General features: G+C 49.4%; 2 protein-coding genes across 5 annotated transcripts in view; both read left to right on the top strand.

Moving 5' to 3' along the window:
- LOC135824776 (uncharacterized) overlaps window positions 1-13,160 on the top strand; it is a 30,112-nt gene extending 16,952 nt beyond the window's left edge. For 3 of the 4 annotated variants that reach the window (XM_065337480.1, XM_065337482.1, XM_065337483.1), the window contains exons 4-9: window positions 702-800; window positions 2,147-2,269; window positions 2,974-3,000; window positions 3,619-3,793; window positions 6,717-8,336; window positions 9,594-13,160. In XM_065337480.1, coding sequence (XP_065193552.1) covers window positions 702-800; window positions 2,147-2,269; window positions 2,974-3,000; window positions 3,619-3,793; window positions 6,717-8,336; window positions 9,594-12,037 — 4,488 coding nt within the window. In that variant the 3' untranslated portion in view covers window positions 12,038-13,160. The remainder of the gene's footprint in view (window positions 1-701; window positions 801-2,146; window positions 2,270-2,973; window positions 3,001-3,618; window positions 3,794-6,716; window positions 8,337-9,593) is intronic. The other variant, XM_065337481.1, reaches the window with a different exon arrangement.
- A 4,676-nt stretch (window positions 13,161-17,836) lies between these two features.
- LOC135824388 (uncharacterized) lies at window positions 17,837-19,471 on the top strand. Its single transcript, XM_065337120.1, has one exon. It carries the CDS (start codon window positions 17,837-17,839, stop codon window positions 19,469-19,471), a length of 1,635 nt encoding a protein of 544 aa, XP_065193192.1.
- Window positions 19,472-19,789: the final 318 nt, after the last annotated feature.

Here is a 19,789-nt window from a genome sequence, read left to right as displayed (position 1 = left end):
GCAAGTGAGTCGCGAGGAAAGTGATTGTGTGGATTCACACGGCTGCACTCGACGACAGGCACGTTTGCATTTTTGAATGATTCACCCACCAGTTGCCATGGTTATTTCGATTTTTTCAAATTTTCTGCACAACTAAACGAGTAAAGAGGAGCTGCGTGAAAATCAAATCTTGTTTCGCACCTTTTGGTGTACATGCACTCATACACACCATGATTATCTTGAAAGTGGGTCCCCAGGTCGCTTGTTCTTTTCATCCACTTTCGGGCACTTTTCTCGTTCGTAGGTGAAATACGATAGCAACAGTCCGGTGCACGTGGATTCGCCTGTCGTGTGAATTGCGTATTAGCGTTCACCGACTAAATTGCCTGCTTATGCAGTATTACGTCTGCTAATGAACAATGAACTGGCAAAAGAGATAGTGTAAACTGGCAGAAATGTTTTGACTACCGTAAAGTTTTGTATAAAAGCCGCGGCTTCTATGACTTTCTTGGTGAAATTTTGCAGGCTTCTATACAAGACTTTACGGTATTAGGTTTGGTGTCATCCCAGTAAAGTATGCTCTATTGCGTGTGTGGTATGGGCATTTGAGTGACTAAAAATACATTAAGTTGTTCACTATGAAATAAAAGGGAAGTCCAGGGACTGAAACACCACTTATTTGTTTTCTCTTGATTGTTGCGTGCTTTCTGCCTTGCCTGTAGGAGTTGACACGACTTGTCAAAGCTGCAACGAATAAGATTTTGGAGGCGCCAATGGGCAACGATACACCGCTGGGCCGTGTCAATGCGAGCCTAACAGAGGTTAGTTACAGTCAACTTTGCGAATAACGACATTCGGCGGGGCATCAGAAAAGTGTCCTTATTCGCGAAGTGTCCTTATAACCGAAGTCCCATTTGAATGTATGTAAACCCATATTTTGTATAGTATGACATGCATATCAAAATCAAGCTCTTTTTTGCTCTATGTCAAGGTGTACTTTGTTTTCATATTGCAGTTGAAAGGATCCATAAAGTCAATATGCAAGGAAATAAATTGTAAAATATGCCCTTTTGAGCCATCTTAGCCCATTTACAGGGCCAGGGACATGTCATGTACATGTATGGTGATTACTGTACAGTCTACAGTCATGTATAACTACATGAAGGTGTGCTGGTAAATCCAACAATTTTGAAGCAAAAAAGAAAAAGCCCCCCCCCCCCCCCCCCCCCCCCCCCTGGCTGCATGTTCTTGCATATGTGCCTTTATCCATCACCGTGGGTTCTGGTACTTCTGCATGACAGGTACATATACATGTACATGTACTTGACTGACGGGTACTTGAAATAGCTGTCAAAAGCCCAGAAAGTCGTTATTCAAGCGGTGAATATGACCTCGGGGCACTAAAAGCATGTTGCTATTCGTGAATTGTCGTTATTCAGATAGTCGTTATATCCGAAGTTAAATGTATGCAGTTAGATGGGACTTTGCTCAGGGCATGGAAATTCGGTCGTTATTCGCGAATTGTCGTTATATCCGCAGTCGTATTCGCGAAGTTGGCTGAACACATTCTATCTGAAACATGTATATTCCCGCATGTTTTGATCATTTTTCATTCTCGTAGGCAGTACAACAGGAACTAGGGCGCACTTCTGGGAGATCCTTTAAATAATAAAGATTATAAAAACTTCAGCTCCTACAAATTATCACCAGCGTTTTGACTCCAACCTGTTGTAATACATCTTGTGTACTGAGGGTTTGGCACTCAGGTGGACCTGGGCAAAGGGTCGTTATGATGATGAATTTTATATACTAACGAATTATGTGTAACCGGACCTGTAAACAATTGGATAGCACCACGTTTCGCCAGTGGATTTCAGATTTTACTAACGGGGTTTATGGCTCTCTCTCTCTCTCTCTCTCTCTCTCTCTCTCTCTCCTCTCTCTCTCTCTCTCTCTCTCTCTCTCTCTCTCTCTCTCTCTCTCTCTCTCTCTCTCTCTCTCTCTCTCTCTCTCTCTCTCTCTCCTCTCTCTCTCTCTCTCTCTCTCTCTCTCTCTCTCTCTCTCTCTCTCTCTCTCTCTCTCTCTCTCTCTCTCTCTCTCTCTCTCTCTCTCTCTCTCTCTCTCTCTCTCTCTCTCTCTCTCTCTCTCTCTCTCTCTCTCTCTGCAGCTATCTGCAGTTACAGCGCAACATCAAGCACGATACGACCACCTCACTAGGTATGATAGACGATGTACTCAACTGGAGGCACAGCTCTCAGATGCAATGAGTACTAATGCCCAGTTGGAGCAGGTGGGTACTGCTTGCGATGTGTCATCAACTGTCTGTCTCTCTCTGTCTCTTTGTGTGTGTGTGTGTGTGTGTGTGTGTGTGTGTGTGTGTGTGTGTGTGTGTGTGTGTGAGAAAATCTATGGGTGCACATCCAGTGCATTTGCAGATTTGCGTGCTTCTCTTGCGACGGGCGTATACATGGTACATGGTACATGGTGTGCGTGTGTGTGTGGGTGTCTCTCTCTCTCTCTCTCTCTCTCTCTCTCTCTCTCTCTCTCTCTCTCTCTCTCTCTCCTCTCTCTCTCTCTCTCTCTCTCTCTCTCTCTCTCTCTCTCTCTCTCTCTCTCTCTCTCTCTCTCTCTCTCTCTCTCTCTCTCTCTCTTTCTTGCTTTTAGGTCTGTTTTGCACTGTATGAAACGCAATGTGGCAGCTTTTGTGTGACCCTGTGTGGTGTTCTTCATTTCTTTTGGTTTTCGGCCAGTATCCCTCCGAAATCGTGTCATATTTTCTTGGAAATTGTACTTTTGGAGTTTTTGATCCGGTTTTGTTTGAGCATATTTGGCGTTCTTCCTGACGTTAGTTTATTTCCTTTTTTTGTTCTGTTTGTGTTGCTCTGCATGCGCTTTTGTGCGCGCGTGTGTGTGTATATATGTTTGTGTGTGTGTGTGTGTGTGTGTGTGAGTGTGTGTGTGTGTGTGTGTGTGTGTGTATGTGTGTGTGTGTAGGATATAACGCAGCTGAGGGAATGCACAGTAAGTACTAGTGATATTATTGTTCTGTGTCAGTGTCCACAGTATGATGGGGAGCCGAACAACGCGGTACTCTCGCATGATTAACTTACACTAGTTCATGTTGCATGCAGAACTTCTCATCATTTACAAGTTACAACCACTGGCGAATGAGCAAATTTGAAGAAAATATGCTTGAGAGTTTGCATTCCTTTACTGTGCTCTTTGACAGTCCTAAAGAGATCAAGTTTGGAGCAGGGCATATATACACTATGAATGCTACAACTTGCGTTCGAATATTCTTTCTGGGGGCATTTTTTCTCTCTTTTATTCAACTATTCGAATACTACTTGCATCGCTATTGTGTAGCGTGCTTTAGGCTTTTGGCCAGCTTCTGCGTGCACTTGCTCTTGTTGCTGATTTCTGCTGTTCTTGCGGTATATGTGTGTGGTGTGGTGGTGGTGTGTGTGTGTGTGTGCATGTGTGTGCATGTGTGTGTGCATGTATGTGCATGTGTGTGCATGTGTGTGTGTGTGCATGTGTGTGTGTGTGCATGCGTGGGTGTATGTGCATGCATGGACCGTCTGCACACGCGCCCGCGCGTGTGTGTGTGGACCCGTGTTTGCTACCTTTCCATTCCAGAATCGGCAAATCTTCAGCATTCGTGATCAGTACATGCAGTTAACAAGCACGACGCTTGCCAAATTGCACGTTGTAGCAGACGAAAAGAACGTTCTTGCTGATGAGCTCAAGCAGGCTAAAGAAAGCTTAGCTGCAGCACAGTCTGAAATACAAGATATCACCCGACAATTCCAAGGTGAGTTTCAACTCTTTCATCGGTTCTCCATGTCGTGGTGCCCCCGGGCTCCTGCATAAGCACCGAAACGGCTATATTCTCTCTCTCTCTCTCTCTCTCTCTCTCTCTCTCTCTCTCTCTCTCTCTCTCTCTCTCTCTCTCTCTCTCTCTCTCTCCCTCTCTCTCTATCTCTATCTCTGTATCTCTGTATCTCTTTCAGAAATGTCCCTTGTAGGCTGCGAAAGTCCGGCACAATACTGCCCTTGACGGCAGAGTGACAGAAACAGACAGACAGACCAGTATGGTCGAAATGTCAACTCAGTCGTGATCTAGTCTGTCCTGCTGTCCTGCTGCGGTCAATTTTTTAATATTATCGACGGACAAACCTACAAATACATAGGGAGGGAGGGAAGGAAGGAGAGCGAGACAGAGAGAGAGAGACAGAGAGAGAGAGACAGAGAGAGAAGAGAGAGAGAGAGAGAGAGAGAGAGAGAGAGAGAGAGAGAGAGAGAGAGAGAGAGAGAGAGAGAGAGAGAGAGAGAGAGAGAGAGAGAGAGAGAGAGAGAGAGAGATAAGCAATAGCCTAATAGCCTGTAGTGGCTAATGAGAAGTATTTCATGATCTCCACCCTTGCACTGGTGTCCCATAGAAGCATAGAGTACGTTGACACAGGGGTACAGGGCATTAGTTAGGCTCTGCTCTACGTGAAACGTAGAGAAATCATTTTGGGACCAGGTGTCTTGAATAGTTGATTAGCATCTAGGGGTTCGTGTGTTTTGGGTTCCGGATTTCTACGCGGGGATGAGGCTCCCTACTTTTGCGCTCACGCAGAGAAAATGAGTACGGATCTGCATGGTGTCATTGAAATCAATTAAAAAACTGCCAAATTTGGAACGGGAAAATCCCGGTATACATCCCACGTGATTTCCTTGCGTGAACGTGGAGCAGAACCGGCTTCCTTTACGTTGGGGGAACATGACGCGTCGCTTGTCCCGTAGCGCAGAGCAGAACAGCACTATTGTACTATTGATACTACCGTATTTTTCGGAGTATAGTGCGCACCCCCAATCTTCATTGAAGTACATGCATTTCATATTCGGAGCATAATGCGCACCTGCGATTTAGGGCCTAAAATAGCACATCTAAAGTGCGCACTATACTCCGGAAAATACGGTACACTATTGGGGGTCGTCGCCGAAGTTTTTCGTCCCTTGAACGAGAGTCGTTCGTTTTTTTAAACTCTGACCCCTCTCCACCCTTCAAAAAGAACACTGCTCGCTATGCTGAACGACGAAAATCGCACTCCTGTACATGTTCATGAACGGTGTCGCTCGACTTGGGATTTTGGCTCACCCCCCCCCCCCCCCCCAAATGAGCGATATTCGTTTCAGGGCCAAAAAATCCAAAAAGAATGTGCGGGTAGAAATGCACACCGTGGCATTCCGTGGACTGTTTTGTACTACGAGGTGAATTGCTATTTCTGGACATTGGACATTTCCGGACATTTCGAGTAAAATAATTTTTCGTCGCGTGTAGAGTCAAGTCAGTCAGGTTGATGAAGTTTTTTCTTGTTGTAGTTGACAGCTGGGTTGTTGTAGTTTCTCCTCATGTCGGTGCCTTGTTGATAGCCTTTTCCTCGGAGGCATTTCAACGAGTTTTGTGGTACTATGTCGCATGAGAATTTTGAATTTTGAGTAAAATAAGAAGTAATGGACGAATCGTTGGCTTCCCCATGTGCACTGCACTTCAGACGCTGTATAGTCTTGGACCTGTTGGCTGGAAGTGTGAAGAGGCCAACTGCAGTCCACCAATAGAAAAAATTACAAAAATGGTGCAGTATTGGATGCCTATTGACGCTATTTTACTTTCATGTCCAGAATTCCATACACTGAAATTTAGGCCCAAAAATTGGCCTGTCGAAAACATCCCGCTATAAAGTGTCTGGGATCACAGCATGAGCAATTGTCACATATTTCGAAAGATGAAGGATTAGGCCATACAATAGATACAAAAAGATATGAAAAATGTAAAACACACAGCCAGTGGGCCTCTATTTTATTTTCATGTCCAGAAATTGCTATTCACCTCGTACAGGTACTGTACGTGCATCCTGCCGTGTGAATCGATTTTCGTTTTTCCCGTATCACGGCAAGCTCTCGGGATCACGTGCTTCTCTTCCCGGCGGGATGCACTGCCGTCGTGTAAATCGCCTCTTACCGAACTCATCATCAGTGTTGGGAAAAATTGCAAAAGTCAGAAAATTCTCAGTCTGAGTCTCAGACCCGTGATTTTCTGCGCTATGTATGCGTGTGTGTGTGTGTGTGTGTGTGTGTGTGTGTGTGTGTGTGTGTGTGTGTGTGTGTGTGTGTGTGTGTGCAGTGGTATGTGCAGCGATTTCCAATCGATAGGTTGCGGGTTCGATTCCCGACGATTATGGTCACACACGTCTTTCTTCTCTTTCCCAGACTCTTCCTGACTTTTCTTTCATTCTCCTGGGTGCATGCCGGAGTGTGTGGTGTGATGGTGTGTGCGGGAAAAAAAATAAGACCAAAAATAGGGATTCACTGGCCAGAAAAAGTCACTTCAAATAGCTGTATGGTGTAGACCAGGCTGAATAGTGACGGTCAATTCTTTAGCCTTGCAATCTGTTGAATGGTGCAATCCCTGCACAAGTTGCTATGGCTTCTGCCGTAGCATTGTTTGTTTGTATACTTTATTTGAATTCGCAATTCCAAACGAGCACAAATGCTCAATGACAAGGCAGCGAATATGGCATTGCTATCATCGCCTCCGACGATGGGCGTCAAAAGGTGTGTTTCTATAAACGAGGGTCCGGGGCAAAGGCCCCAGGTCAGATGATGCATTTTGTATCCTGCTGATTTTTGGCTAAAATGATGTGTCAACACGGATTTCTTGTGCTGTCGTCCCGCCGTCCACTGTGTAGAGTCGCAGAAGGAGCTGGCGGTCACCGAAGAACGTCTGATCGCCGACCTGGGCGAGAGCCATAACCGAGAGCGAGCTCTCATGTCTCTCATGGCCGGCTTCAAGGCTCAGACGACAGCCGCCGCTGCTGCCGCCGCCGCCAATGTTTGCACTCCCACCAAGGTGAAGCCCTCTCCCCCTGCGTCAGCGCCCGGATCTCCCTTACTGCGCAGTGCTAATGCCACGCCAGTGCCACAGCAGCTGCAACACGTGCCGCAGTATCATCAGCTCCAGCAACAACAGCAGCAGCAGCAACTGCGGCAACAGCACCTGCAGCAGCAGCAGCAACAGCAAGCTCACCAGCACCCGTTCCATCAGCAACCTCAGCTACCTGGGCTGCTGACTGCCCTTCCGTCGTCTCACAATGCGGCCGTGGCAGTGGCGGGAACCCCGCCGAACGGCACAAACCACGGCTTGCTAACCGCCAGCGCAGCTAGTAGTGTGCAGGCAGCACCGAGCAGTGCGCCCAGTCCCGACTCGGCCGCCTCTCAGGTGCACATGAACTTGTCACAGCACCAGGCACATTTGCAAGCCCACGGCTCGCTTAATCAGCCACAGCTGCGGCACCAGCAGCAGCTGCTCATGCTACAGCAGCAGCAGCAGCAGCAACAGCTGCACAACATGCACCGGCTACGTGCATCGTTGCCTGAACACCTGCTTGCAAACGTTCAGCCGTCAAAGCCGCACTTTTGGCAACAGCAACATCACTTACAACAACAACAGCAGCATCAGGAGGCGCTACAGCAGCAGCAGCAGCATAAACAACAACAACAACAACAACAACAACAACAACAACAACAACAACAACAACAGCAGCAGCAGCAGCAACAGCAACAACAACAGCAACAGCAGCAGCCACAACAGCATCAGGAGGCGCTACAGCAGCAGCAGAAACAACAACAGCAACAACAACAACGTCAACAACAACAGCAGCTGCAGCCCCAACAGCATCAGGAGGCGCTACAGCAGCAGCAGAAACAACAACAACAACAACTTCTCTTCTTGCCCACTGGCTATCGTGAGGATAGAGATAGAGATTTGAAACAACAACAGCAGGAGGCGCTAAAGCAGCAGCAGGAGAAACAACAACAACAGCAGCAGCAACAACAACAACAACAACAGCAACAACAACAACAACAACAACAACAGCGACTACAACAGCAACAGCAGCTGCTGCAGCAGGAGCAGCCAAAGCAGCAAGAACAGTACATTGCCGATATTGGAGAACAACAACAGCAGCAGCAGCAGCAGGCATCAGCCGTGTCGCTCACGGCAAGTGTAGTACCATTGTCAGTGGCGACATCGTCATCCAACGCCCTCATGGTTACGACAGCAGCAGCAGCAGCAGCGGAGCGCAGGCCTGAGCAACCGGTGCCAGAAGAAAGCAAGCACCAGCAACAACGAGTTGAGGAGTACCAGCAACAGGAACAACATCAGAGGCTTCAACAACGGCAAGAGCAGCCGCATCAGCAGCAGCAGCCGCAGGAGTCACACCAGCGGCAGCAGGAGTCACACCAACGGCAGCAGGAGTCACACCAGCGGCAGCAGGAGCCACAGGAGCCACAGCAGCACCAGCAACCGGGTATGTACAGTATAGTAACTTGAACCAGCCCCCACGCACACTCCCCGTCGTCGTCGTTGTTGTTGTTGTTTCAAATCTTTATTCTCACGATAGCCAGTGGCCAATAAGAGATGTTGTTGTTGTTGTTGTCGTCGTCGTCGTCGTTGTTGTGGTTGTTGTTGCTGCTGCTGCTGCGCGCTTGTCCATTCTAGCTCTTCGCTTGTGTGTGGGCATATGTGCATGCGTGCTCGTATGAATGCGTACTCGTATGCATGTGTGTGTGTGTGTCCCATATGGTGCAGTGGTATGTGCAGCGATTTCCAATCGATAGGTTGCGGGTTCGATTCCCGACGATTATGGTCACACACGTCTTTCTTCTCTTTCATTCTCCTACGTGGTTACCAACAGCCAGTGCATGCCGGAGTATGTAGTGTGATGTGTGTGCGGGAAAAAAATGAAAAAGACCAAGAAGTAGGGATTCATTGGCCGGAAAAGCCACTTCATAGCTGTGTGGTGTAGACCAGGCTGAATAGTGGCAGTCAATTCTTCAGCCTTGCAAGCTGTCGAATGGTGCTATCCCAGCACAAGTTGCTATGGCTTCTGCTGTAGCATCGCTATCATCGCCTCCGGCGATGGGCGTCAAATGGTCTAATGGTGTGTGTGCGTGCGTATGTGTGTGGGTGGGTGTGCCCGTGTCTTCGTGCGTGCATGCGTAGATACTCTTTTGCAACTAGTGTGTATGCAGTAGTATGCATGTAGGCATCTTGTTGAGTTAGCATCTTGTTGAGTTAGACAGAAAATAGAAAGGTCAGTTGCTGATCTGTGTTTCACGCTGAGCAACCATCAGAACATTTGTCATGTTCGGATTCTTTTTCTTACCTGTCATTCCTGCGGTCTTCAAGAGGAGGGTGCTGGACCGATCCACGACATGAAGGCCGACCTGCCATTCCGTAGGGTCATTTGACTGGAAATAACATCCCTTGGTCCTAGTGGCAATTGTCTTCTGGGACAGGTGGTTGCCTTGACATGTTTTGCTGTATGTTTGTAATCAGTTTTGGTCCCTCAAGGAACAGCCCAATTACTTTCCTCTTGTGTGATATTGAACGGTTTTTTTGGGGGGGATTTACGACTTTGCATCATGTTGATAAACAACCAACTTCTCTCTGTCCATATGTGTGCGTGTGTATGTGTGTGCATGTGTGTGTCTGTCCGTGTGTGTGTGCACGCATATGTCCGTGCATGCGTGCACATGCGTGATTCCTTGTTGTGTGTTCGCAGCAGCGTTGGTCCAGTCTCCCCCGCCACCAATTACATCAGCAGCACCTGTCGCCGTTACTGCCACCAAACGCAAGATGCCGCCGGCACTGCGTCCGTTACCAGCCAGCAAGCGTACCTACACCCCTCCACCGCACGCCATGCAGCATCAGCCGTTGAAAGTGCAGCAGCGATCGTCTTTGGGCTCCGCCTCGCAGGAACCTCAGATGCAATCTCAGTTCGCCTCGGTCGGTGCTGGTGCGGTGGTGAATGCTACGCCAATGGATACGTGTGGTATGTCAAGTGGAGCTGTGGGTAGTGCTGATGAGCCACTAGTTACAAACACCACGTACACTAACTCGACGAGTCTCTCCGGGACGGCGACTGGTTCTACGGCATTAGCATCTTCTGTGCCCCCGCCACTAGTGAGTGGCACATCAGTATCTTCTATCCCCCCGCCACTCGTTACTGGAACATCAGCGTCTTCCGTTCTCCTGGCACTTGCGACTGGAGCATCAGTATCTTCCGTTTCTCCGCCACCGACCGCTGAAGCATCAGTATCTTCTGTTCCCCCGTCACCGGTGAATGAGGCCAATGCACTGTCTGAGATGCTACCGGCTGCGGTGACAAAATTCAAGGCGACAGCTACCACAGCAGCTCCATCTGGCTCTTTAGAAGGCGGGACGCCGAGCACACGTGATCGTGGGGAACGGACTGCCGTGTCGCTTGATCCTTGCACTGAGTATACACGATCATCCGGAGTGTCGGGCGTCTCTGGCGGCTCTGCATTGCCAGAGTCGCACGTTGCTCATGTGTCGGACAGCGGTCTCGAGCAGTCTTCTTCTTGTGATGATTCTGCTGCTGCTGATGCGTCTATGTCCGTGCTGAGTGTTGGTGCTGTCCAGCAGCGCCCTAGCTCACTCTTGCAGGCATCTAGTCCGACAGGAAATCACGATCGCACCGCTGCGCGCTCCCAAGGCAGCACACCGGTCGATGGAGCAGTGTCTTCAAAGCTGACGCGACTCGACTTGCCAGCTGATACCGGTGTGAGTCCGGTGGCTAGCGGAGACGGCGGCAGCGGTGGTGGCGTGAGTAGTGCTGATAGTCCGATGGCACTGCGACTGCCGCCACGACTTCACCAGCTACGGCCGTCAGTCACCTGCGCCTCCGTCGTCAGCGCAGCCTCGTGTGCATCTACCGGTACTGTTGCTGCTGCTGCTGGTGATGCTGCTGCTGGTGATGCTGACCTAGAATCTACGGCAAGCCAGTGTTTGTCAGCTGTGACTGGTCGTCAGTCTGTTTTGCCAACCATGTCCCCGGTATCTACCTCTGAGCCGTCGCTGTCCCTCTCCGACCAAGCTTGCTCGGCTGTCAGTGTTGCCGCACACGCTACCGGTAGTAATGTCCAGTCTGTCTGTCATAGTCACTCGGCCGGTGGTGTCACACAGGCAGAACGCTCGTTGCGCGGTACGACCGATGTCGCTCTCACACCTTTGCAGGCGTCTTCGGGCTTGCTGCCGCCCAGCACTAAGCGAGTAGACTGTAATACGCAGGCATCTCACAACACTTCGACTCCAACGGGTACGACAGGCTGTGCGTCTCCAGCTGTCAGCACAGCTGAAGTTCAATCTGGGCAGAGTGTCGTCAGCAGAGAGGGTGCTTCAGCGGACGAGCCGCTTTCTGTTCGAGTTGACACTGCTGGTGGCGCAGCGGCTGCAGGCAAGGATCTTTCACTTGGCTGTGTATCGGCGCCGTCACCAGCACCAACATCATCACCAGTGCTTTCCTCGGCTGCAGCAACAGCAGCGGTAGTCACAGCAATGCCAACACGGCCGTCACCAGCAACTGATGTACAGCAGTCGTCACCATCTGTGGCATCTGCAGCAGCAGCAGCAGTCACATCAATGCAAGCACGGCCGTCAGCAGCAACTGATGTACAGCAGTCGTCACCATCTGTGACATCTGCAGCAGCAGCAGCAGTCACATCAATGCAAACGCGGCCGTCAGCAGCAACGGATGTACAGCAGTCCTCACCATCTGTGGCATCTGCAGCAGCAGCAGCAGATACAGCTTTGAACACGGGACCAGTGGCCGGTGACTTCACGTCGCTCAGCGCCCTTTCTGAGTCGCACCATCTGTCCATTGTGAAGAGACAGGACGAGAATAAATTCCGCATCGTCCATCTGCGCTGGCTGCCTAGCTCTGGCGGCGAGCAACAGCACGAGGCTAGAGGTGACGGTCCCAGCGCTCGTGCCAAACAGTTTGAGCTCGTCTTTCAGATCTACTCCCCCGACTCCGTTGGCAAATTGACAGACAGTGGCTGGAAACTGGCCCAGGACCTGCCTGCACACAAGCTGCGGTGTAAGTGCCGGCTGCCCAAGTCTCACAAGTACATACTGGCCATGCGAGTGCCATCGCAGGCCGACACCAGCGCCGGCCCTCGCTGCTCCAACATTGTTATCGTGTGATTCGGCCGCCGCCCCCGCCCCTGCACGCGTGCGTGTGTGTGCGTGCGTGCACGTGTGTGCCACTTTTCATTTGTTGTTTTCCAAACTATTTATTGTGAAGCTCCTCTGCACATCTTACTCAACTTGTTTCCTGCAACTTCGTGCAGCTCGATGTGCTCTCGATGCTTCTGGTATTCCCGTATTAAGCTGAGTTGTAATTATAATATATGTGTGGTCAGGGGCGGTATAAACTCTAAACATGTTCCATCCTTCCGTTGAGACCGGCCAGGAAGCTGCTATTCTCTGCGGCGTTGAACTTGACGGCTGACTCGGACGGAGTCGTTTATTCCACTTGACCGCCGTCACGTGCAGGGGTGCGCATATGTCCGTTCTCTATAATTATTACGTCTAGTGGGCTGAGATCACTGCCTCGGCATCTACCTAGCTGCCTCCCTGAATTGAGTTGTCGAGGTCTTGCTGCCTTTTTATTTTATTTTTACTATTAAAATCTTGTCCAGCTCCTAGGTGGAACCATCTCGATCGTTGCTCTGCTCTCTAATGAGTGTTTATCGCCTCATCTTCGTCAATGTCCTGTCAAGTCGTTCTTGTTTTGTTTGTTCATTCTGCGCGCTGTTTCTTATTCACCGCGCGCAGTTCTTTCTTGGGGGGCTCTCGGCCTCCCCCCCCCCCCCCTGCCGTCTTCGCCGCCGCTGTTTGCTTTTGAGATCCTTGACTACAAGGTACCAATTTACCCCGTCAAAAGTAGCAGCTAGCAAATGTTGTGGTAGCACTACTCTACTCTACTTTCCTCTACTCTACTCTCCTCTACTCTACTCTCGCACTACTCTACTCTACTTTCCTCTACTCTACTCTCCTCTACTCTACTCTCCTCTACTCTCCTCCACTCTACTCTACTCTACTCTACTCTCCTCCACTCTACTCTCCTCTACTCTCCACTCTCCTCAACTCCACTCTACTTGATCTTTAATAGCATGTTATTTTGAGGTCCTTCTTTTGGTGCGTTGTTTTCCAAATCCTGCGCTTGGTCAAGAAATACGTTTTCTATGTTCATACAAGTAATATTACTGTACTTTTAAAACAGTACTAGTTACACTGTGGATAGAATGCGTGTATACAGAGCCAAGGACTTCTGGAGACCGTGTGTGATCTATTTCAGTACGTTTTGGTAGAAGGTGCGGCCCTCGTGTGCATAGAGTGGTGTTCACATCTTTGCCAATTGATTAAATTGTATGGACAGTGACCATGCCTGGCTTGGCATGCCGACTAGACATAGCCCGGCTTTGCTAGCAGTTCTCCTAGCAAAAATAATATTTATTGAAGAATTTTGAAAGGGAATTTGCTGGCAAAACGGAGCAAAATATCGGTATATTCGCTGGAAATTGGGAAATTTTACCGTTTTACGGTGCACATGACTCATTTTCGCACATTTTGCCAACACGTGACCCACTTTCTATCAGTTTTCCCACACGTGACACAAATTTGGCCTCGAATCGGGCGGATTAATATCGAGTGACCTTGCAAAATGAAAGCAAAATATCGACGATGAGCCGGCAAAAATATCAAAGGTTCACCGGCAAAATCGGGCTTTGCCTCCTAATACGGGCAGAGTGGGAAGGAGCATGGCCACTATCATTATCATGTGACCCATAGATGCAGGGGTTGACTGGAGTTGTGAGTGCACTACAGACTACAAACTTGTTTATACAATACAGTAACTGGGAATTCCATCAGGACCAGAAAGAGTCCGCATTGGAATTCTGGTTACATGAGGAGGTGAAGGCGAAGAATAGAGAGGTTCCGGGGTACGGTCTTCCATGCAAAAATCCGTATGGGCGCTACGGATATTTCCAGGCGTGCTCCATACGATTTTTCGGCACGGAGAATCCGTGTGGACTGGCTTTCATACGAACCATGTTTCGTATGGAGATTTTGCGTCATCGAGTGCACAAAGATTTTTCGCGTACAAATTTGGTACGAGAAACATCGATTTTCCGCAGGAAGTTTTGATTTCGGTACAAATTTTCAAAATAAACCGTAAGTCTAGCTTTGCCATCCACCAATGGCGTTCCACTATGTCTGGTAGCAGGGAGAGTGTCTCCATCTTGAAGTGCTGAGGTTCTATCCACTCGTTCAGAGCCTTGAGGTTGAAGACGAGGCGCCACCTGTCTCTGCTCTTGGGGACGAGGATGAATTCTGCATTGTCTAACGACGACTGCTCCATCCCAACAGTAGAAATCTGGAAATACAGGTCGAAACCCATCTCCACCGTCTCCAACACCCACTTGTCGTTGGTGATGACTTGCCAATTCTGCAGCGCATGTGAGGTTCGATCTGCCGAGGGTGGAGAGTGGTTGGATGTCCATCGCCACGGAAAAGGCAGTTGCAGCTTCAATGGTGGTGTTGGCGACGGCTGAAGCTGCTGCCTGGGGCCCACTACTGGGCTTGAGCAATGGGCCGGGAATCCGGATGCCCTCTGCTGGTCCAGCCGTGAGGTGCCCGAAAGTGCGGGCGGTTGGTTGGCCGAAAGGGTGGCCGGCGGAACTCTGGCCGGTGAGAGGAGCCAGTGTTGGGTCGACTGTATGGGTTGAACTTTCCATATGGGGGCCGGCCGCAGGCTGCGTCGGACCCCCTAGGCCGAAAAGGCTGCCGATGGTGGAAAGGTCTTCGAGGCGTGTCCCATGACACCTGTCTGTCCATGTCCGCCAAAGCCTTCGAGTCCTTGGCTTTATTAGCGATGGCTTCCGTGAAGGAGCTGCCAAACAAAACTCGGCCCTCTTGTGGCAGGTCGTCATTGGCAAACTCCTTGTCCATTGAGTCAAGGATGTTGCTCCTCCTGGCTTGAAGAATCAAGCCATTAACGTTGCCGAGAAGGACAATGGTCCGTTGCACCAGTTCGGCCACGTCCTCAGCCGGCACAGTTCTGAGCTCTTTGTCCTCAAGAATTGAGGACCAGGCGAAGGCTGCCGGACCCACAGCCGCAAGGACTGCTGCCTGGATGGTGGCAAACTCACGGACTTGGGCAGCTTTTTGCCGACCCAAGATATGATGTGATCATCCACTTTAGGTGGGTGCAGGACATCAATGTCAGGGCGCGGGTAATAAGACATCATCTCACGCCGCTCCTCCTCTGTCAACATTCTACGGAAATGCTTTTCGACATATTTGTTCACGTCGTCTTTGGCCGTGAAAACGTACTTGGAGGCAGTGGTTGTGCGCCTTGGGTCGAAATAACCCTCGGACTGAGGCGGCTCTGTGGGGTCAGCCATGCCAAAGTCTGGTTGTCCTGGTCTGAAACCACTTTGCTGGAGGTCGAAAGTCGATGCAACCTGTCCACCACCTGTGGGGTACCAGGGTTGAGGCACATAACTCTGGGTGCACGATGGCATGCCCATCCTGTTCGCCCCTGGGGTTCTCGATGACATCCCCATGATAGGCCCAGCAGCATCACCTGCAATACTCGATAGGAACGAGAAATTCGTTTGCACTCGAGGTGCCAAAACTCGTTGTCCCGACAGTACTGGCTGCTTATCATGCACCTGAACCAACGTGCCACTCGATGGTGGTCGCTGTGCATGCTTCGGACTACCCCCCGCAGGTGGGATGTCGGGTTCAATGTTCCTGTCTACAAATACTTGCCTGTTCGGTCCAGAATCGGCATTCCCTTGCAGCAATACCTGTTCCGGGTTATCCACCAATCTCGAGACATCACGGTGACCAGAAGAAAGAGACGAAGCAGCAGCGTTGCCAGTCTCCACCGGGAACTGTCCAAAGCCAAAGGGTTCGACATAATAGCAAGATAACTCAGAGAGAAATTCTACAATCTTCTTTTCTTGAGAGCGAAAGAAAAGACCAAAGGAGAAAGGAAGAACATGGGATCATAAAGGGTAAACCAGGCAGGAATGTGCAAATCGACACTAACATCTTTAAATTGCTATCTATTTGGGAGAATCCGGAGTGAATCTAGGCACCGCACTGTTGACATCTGTAGACATCTGGCTGGTTTTATCAGCATGAACAAGAGAATTTCATGTTGCTTCTAGAGCAAAGAATATTGTCCTCACCCTCTGGCAACTGCTCTCTTATCCGACTTCTCCCACACATGAACCGAAAAGACAAAATCTTCTCTCCCAATCACTTTCAAAGCCGCAAATCAATTTCACTGCGCTTGAAAGTACATGATTGCACTCGTATTCACTATCGGATTGAATGCAAGGGATAGAATACTCCCACTGATATGCATGCATAAAAAATCGTTAGCCCTCGTTTTAAACACTAAGTTAACGATTATCGATTGCACTCTTAACGGTCGATATGCAAGTTATCGGTATAATTGTTTCAGCCCTACTTATTGAAGTACACTGTACTGACCAAATCACCTGGTCACTGCGCCAGCAGGCGACAACTTTCACACCAAGGTTCATCTCAAGTTCAACTCGAGTGACAGGACTGCACCCAAAAAAGGTCAAACAGGCTAGTAAGTTGTACCCTGCAGGCACGGTGACCAGGTGACTGATGTACGCAGGAGCACGTGACCGCTTGTTCAACCATGTTCGATTGGAAATAAAGGGGGAACGCTGCATCGCAGCCTTTTCGGACCAAAACCAGTCGACTCAGCGTCCAAAAGACTACAACATATGGGCCAATCGCGGTCATTCGTGCTTTTATAAGAACGAAATGGAGCTTTTAGTGACATTTTGCATACAAATCCCCATCTCGTAGGGTGCAGTCACCCAGTTTCGGTGGAAGTGCGCGAGTTCGATTGGGAAAAAAGAAGGAAGGGAGCATCTCAGCTTCCTCGGACCAAGACCATTCGACTCAGCACCTCAAAGACTACAACTGGTGAAAAATTTGATTTTAGGCTTAATAATAATAATAATAATAATAATTCTCGTCTACGTTCCAAAGGGAACTCACGACAATGGAGTAACAAAAAGCACCGCGGCAGAGAGAGAAAAGAGAAGATATGATATTTGACGAAAACAATCACGGTGTAGATTTCACATGAGTTCCAATACACCACATCAGCAAAGCTCTTTCTTAGAAAAAATAAAATAAAAATAAAATAAAAATAAGATAAATGAAATGAAATCATTGGTCATCACAGTTAGTCATGTGCGTCCACACCAAAATCACAGCCGGTCATGTGTGTTCACACCACCGCAGAACAAATGTTACTCCACTTCTGCCGGTCAACTGCACAACTTCTTAGGGTTTCGAGGTGCCAGCTCGTCTTCAATGCGACGGCGGTGAACTTGACGTCTTGCTGGAGGGTGGTGACTAAACAGGACCTTGGACCTCCCCTCCTGTGCCTCACAGCGTCCTCCATTGATGCGTATGCAATCATTGCTTGATTGCCTGGTGTCGATGATGGCTGGTGTAGGATGTGTCCAAGCAGACGCCATCTCGCTCGCTTTGCCATAGCGGATATTGGCTCAGTATGAGCAAGCTCATACAGGTCATCATTCGACACGACACGAGGGTAGAAGATACCAAGCATATGCCGAAGTTGCTTGCGATGGATCTTATCCAGGGAGTCTTCCAGTGCCTTAGAGAGGCCTGCGCAGCCCATATTGTACGTGAGGATAGGAAGAACGTATGCGTTGTAGAGTCATACCATGGTGTTAGTTTGTAGATGTTGCCGCCGAAACCAGATCGTCTTCATTCGACCAAATGCCACAGCAGAAAGACCAATTGTAGGCTGACTTCGAGCTGACAACTTGAAGTTCTTCGAGCTCTTGGAGCGAGAAGCAATGGCCTATTGATAGATTTGTCTTTCAATGGAGTGAAACGTTATTATTTATGAGAAAGGAGGAATGGAGGTTTGGTACTCTGAACGCACGAGGACTTTCCTCTGTCGCGAAGCGGAGAGCGCTTGTTCGCGACGTCGAAAAATTCAATCTTGACATTATCGCGCTGCAGGAAACGAAGTTGCAGGAGAACCTGAACGAGAGGATAGACGAACACCAGCTATTCAAACCAGACACGCCTGCTCGCGGCTTGGGGTTTCTTGTCGGGCCGACCCTGACAAGCTCCCTGCACAGCGCATGGTCTGCCCGAGATACGGAGCACATCGCTGTAGCACAATTTCATGTGCCATACAGAACCGGAAATCGCTGGCTGCTGCTCAGCGTCGTCAATGCTCATGGTCCTACATCAGCTATAACTGGAAAAGCGCCCGAGGAGTTAGAGAAGTTCTACGACTCGCTTACAAACGTCATCCACGACCTGCGGAACAGCGCGCTGGTGTTCGTACTTGGCGACTTCAACTCCAAAGTCGGACCACGCAGAGATGGGGAGGCATGTATTGGTAGACATACGAAAGGACAGCGTAACAGAAACGGCGACGCACTGGTGCACTTTGCAGACATGAACGGATTTCTCCTTGCCAATACGTGCTTTCAGCACCCCAGTCGTCACCTTACGACATGGGAGGGTAGGTGCCCAGGTGGAACCCCAATTTATAATGAAATAGACTTCGTTCTATGTAAGCACAACACCAAGTCATTGCTACAGGATGCCAGAAGTTACGCTGGCATTGAGACATCGTCGGACCATCGCCTTGTCATATGCCGATTCTCACGGAAATTGCTGCCTAGTGTATGGAAGCCGAAGGGCCGTCGTGCATCGGTCAAGCCATTAAACTTGGGAAAGTTCTCCTGTGGAGATGCAAGATGCAAGTTCACAGAGGAAATGGAGAAAGAAACAACCAAATTTTGCTGTAAACCGGATCCGAACTCAAACATGCATTCTCTGAATAAAGCTCTTCGGGGCGTCGCTGCGACTGTCCTTGGGTACAGACCTAAGTCCAGCCTGCCATACGCAACTGTTGAGGTGGAGGCCTTATCCATACGACAGAAAAAGCTACGAATGGACATCAATAGCACGCGGGATATTGCTAAGCGTAAGAAGCTACAGCAAGAGCGGAACAAAATTCAAAACCAAATAAAGAGGAAGTTACGTCAACTGGCATCAGACTATCTGGACGGGCAAGTGAAGAGAATTGAAGACCTCAAGGACAATGCACAGATGTTTGCAGCAGTCAAGCAATTGCAACCGAAGCGTGATGGCGCTGTTACTGTCGCGGATATGAATGGCAAGCGAATTCTAACTAATGAAGGGAAAGCCAAAGTAGTAGCTAAGCACTTTCAACAGCAGCTTGGACCAGCCACCTGCAGGGTCATTGAGCCTTTTGAAGGCATTCCAAGGCCCCTAGACTGCCCTATCACACAGCATGAGGCCGCGCATTCTTTTAGGCGCCTCAAGAATGGACGTGCATGTGGCCCTGACGAGCTACCAGCAGAGCTCCTGAAGTATAGCAGACCCGCGACAGCCAAGCTAATATCATCAATTCTCAACAACGTTTTTGAAACACACCAAGGCATCGAAGTCGGCAAAGGCACCCTCATCCCGTTGCAGAAGCCGGGAAAGCCCTAGGGCCCTACTGCTAATCTCCGTCCGATCATCCTGCTCCCATCACTCAGGAAAAGCCTTTCTCTCGTTATCTTGAACAGAATCCGTCCGGGAGTGGAGAAGTACCTTTCACCCGGGCAGTCCGGCTTTCGCCGCAACAGGTCGACGGCGGATGTAGTCTGGTGCAAGAGGTGGCTTTCGTCGATTGTGGAGAGATTCAGTGCAGAAATTCATGTCCTCGGCCTTGATTTCAGCAAGGCATTTGACACTGTGAACAGAGAGAAGCTTCTGCAAGTACTCCGCAGTGAGCAGATTGCTAATGACGATGAGGTACGCATCATT

This window comes from Sycon ciliatum, chromosome 9, assembly GCF_964019385.1.
Source record: "Sycon ciliatum chromosome 9, ocSycCili1.1, whole genome shotgun sequence".
Lineage (NCBI taxonomy): Eukaryota > Metazoa > Porifera > Calcarea > Leucosolenida > Sycettidae > Sycon > Sycon ciliatum.
The sequence above is the reverse complement of the archived record's forward strand: the minus strand, read 5'-3'. Positions and strand labels throughout refer to the sequence as shown.

What these genes read in the sequence shown, in the direction of transcription:
- LOC135824388 (XM_065337120.1), top strand. Translation starts at nt 17,837, where the DNA reads ATGAGAAAGGAGGAATGGAGGTTTGGTACTCTGAACGCACGAGGACTT.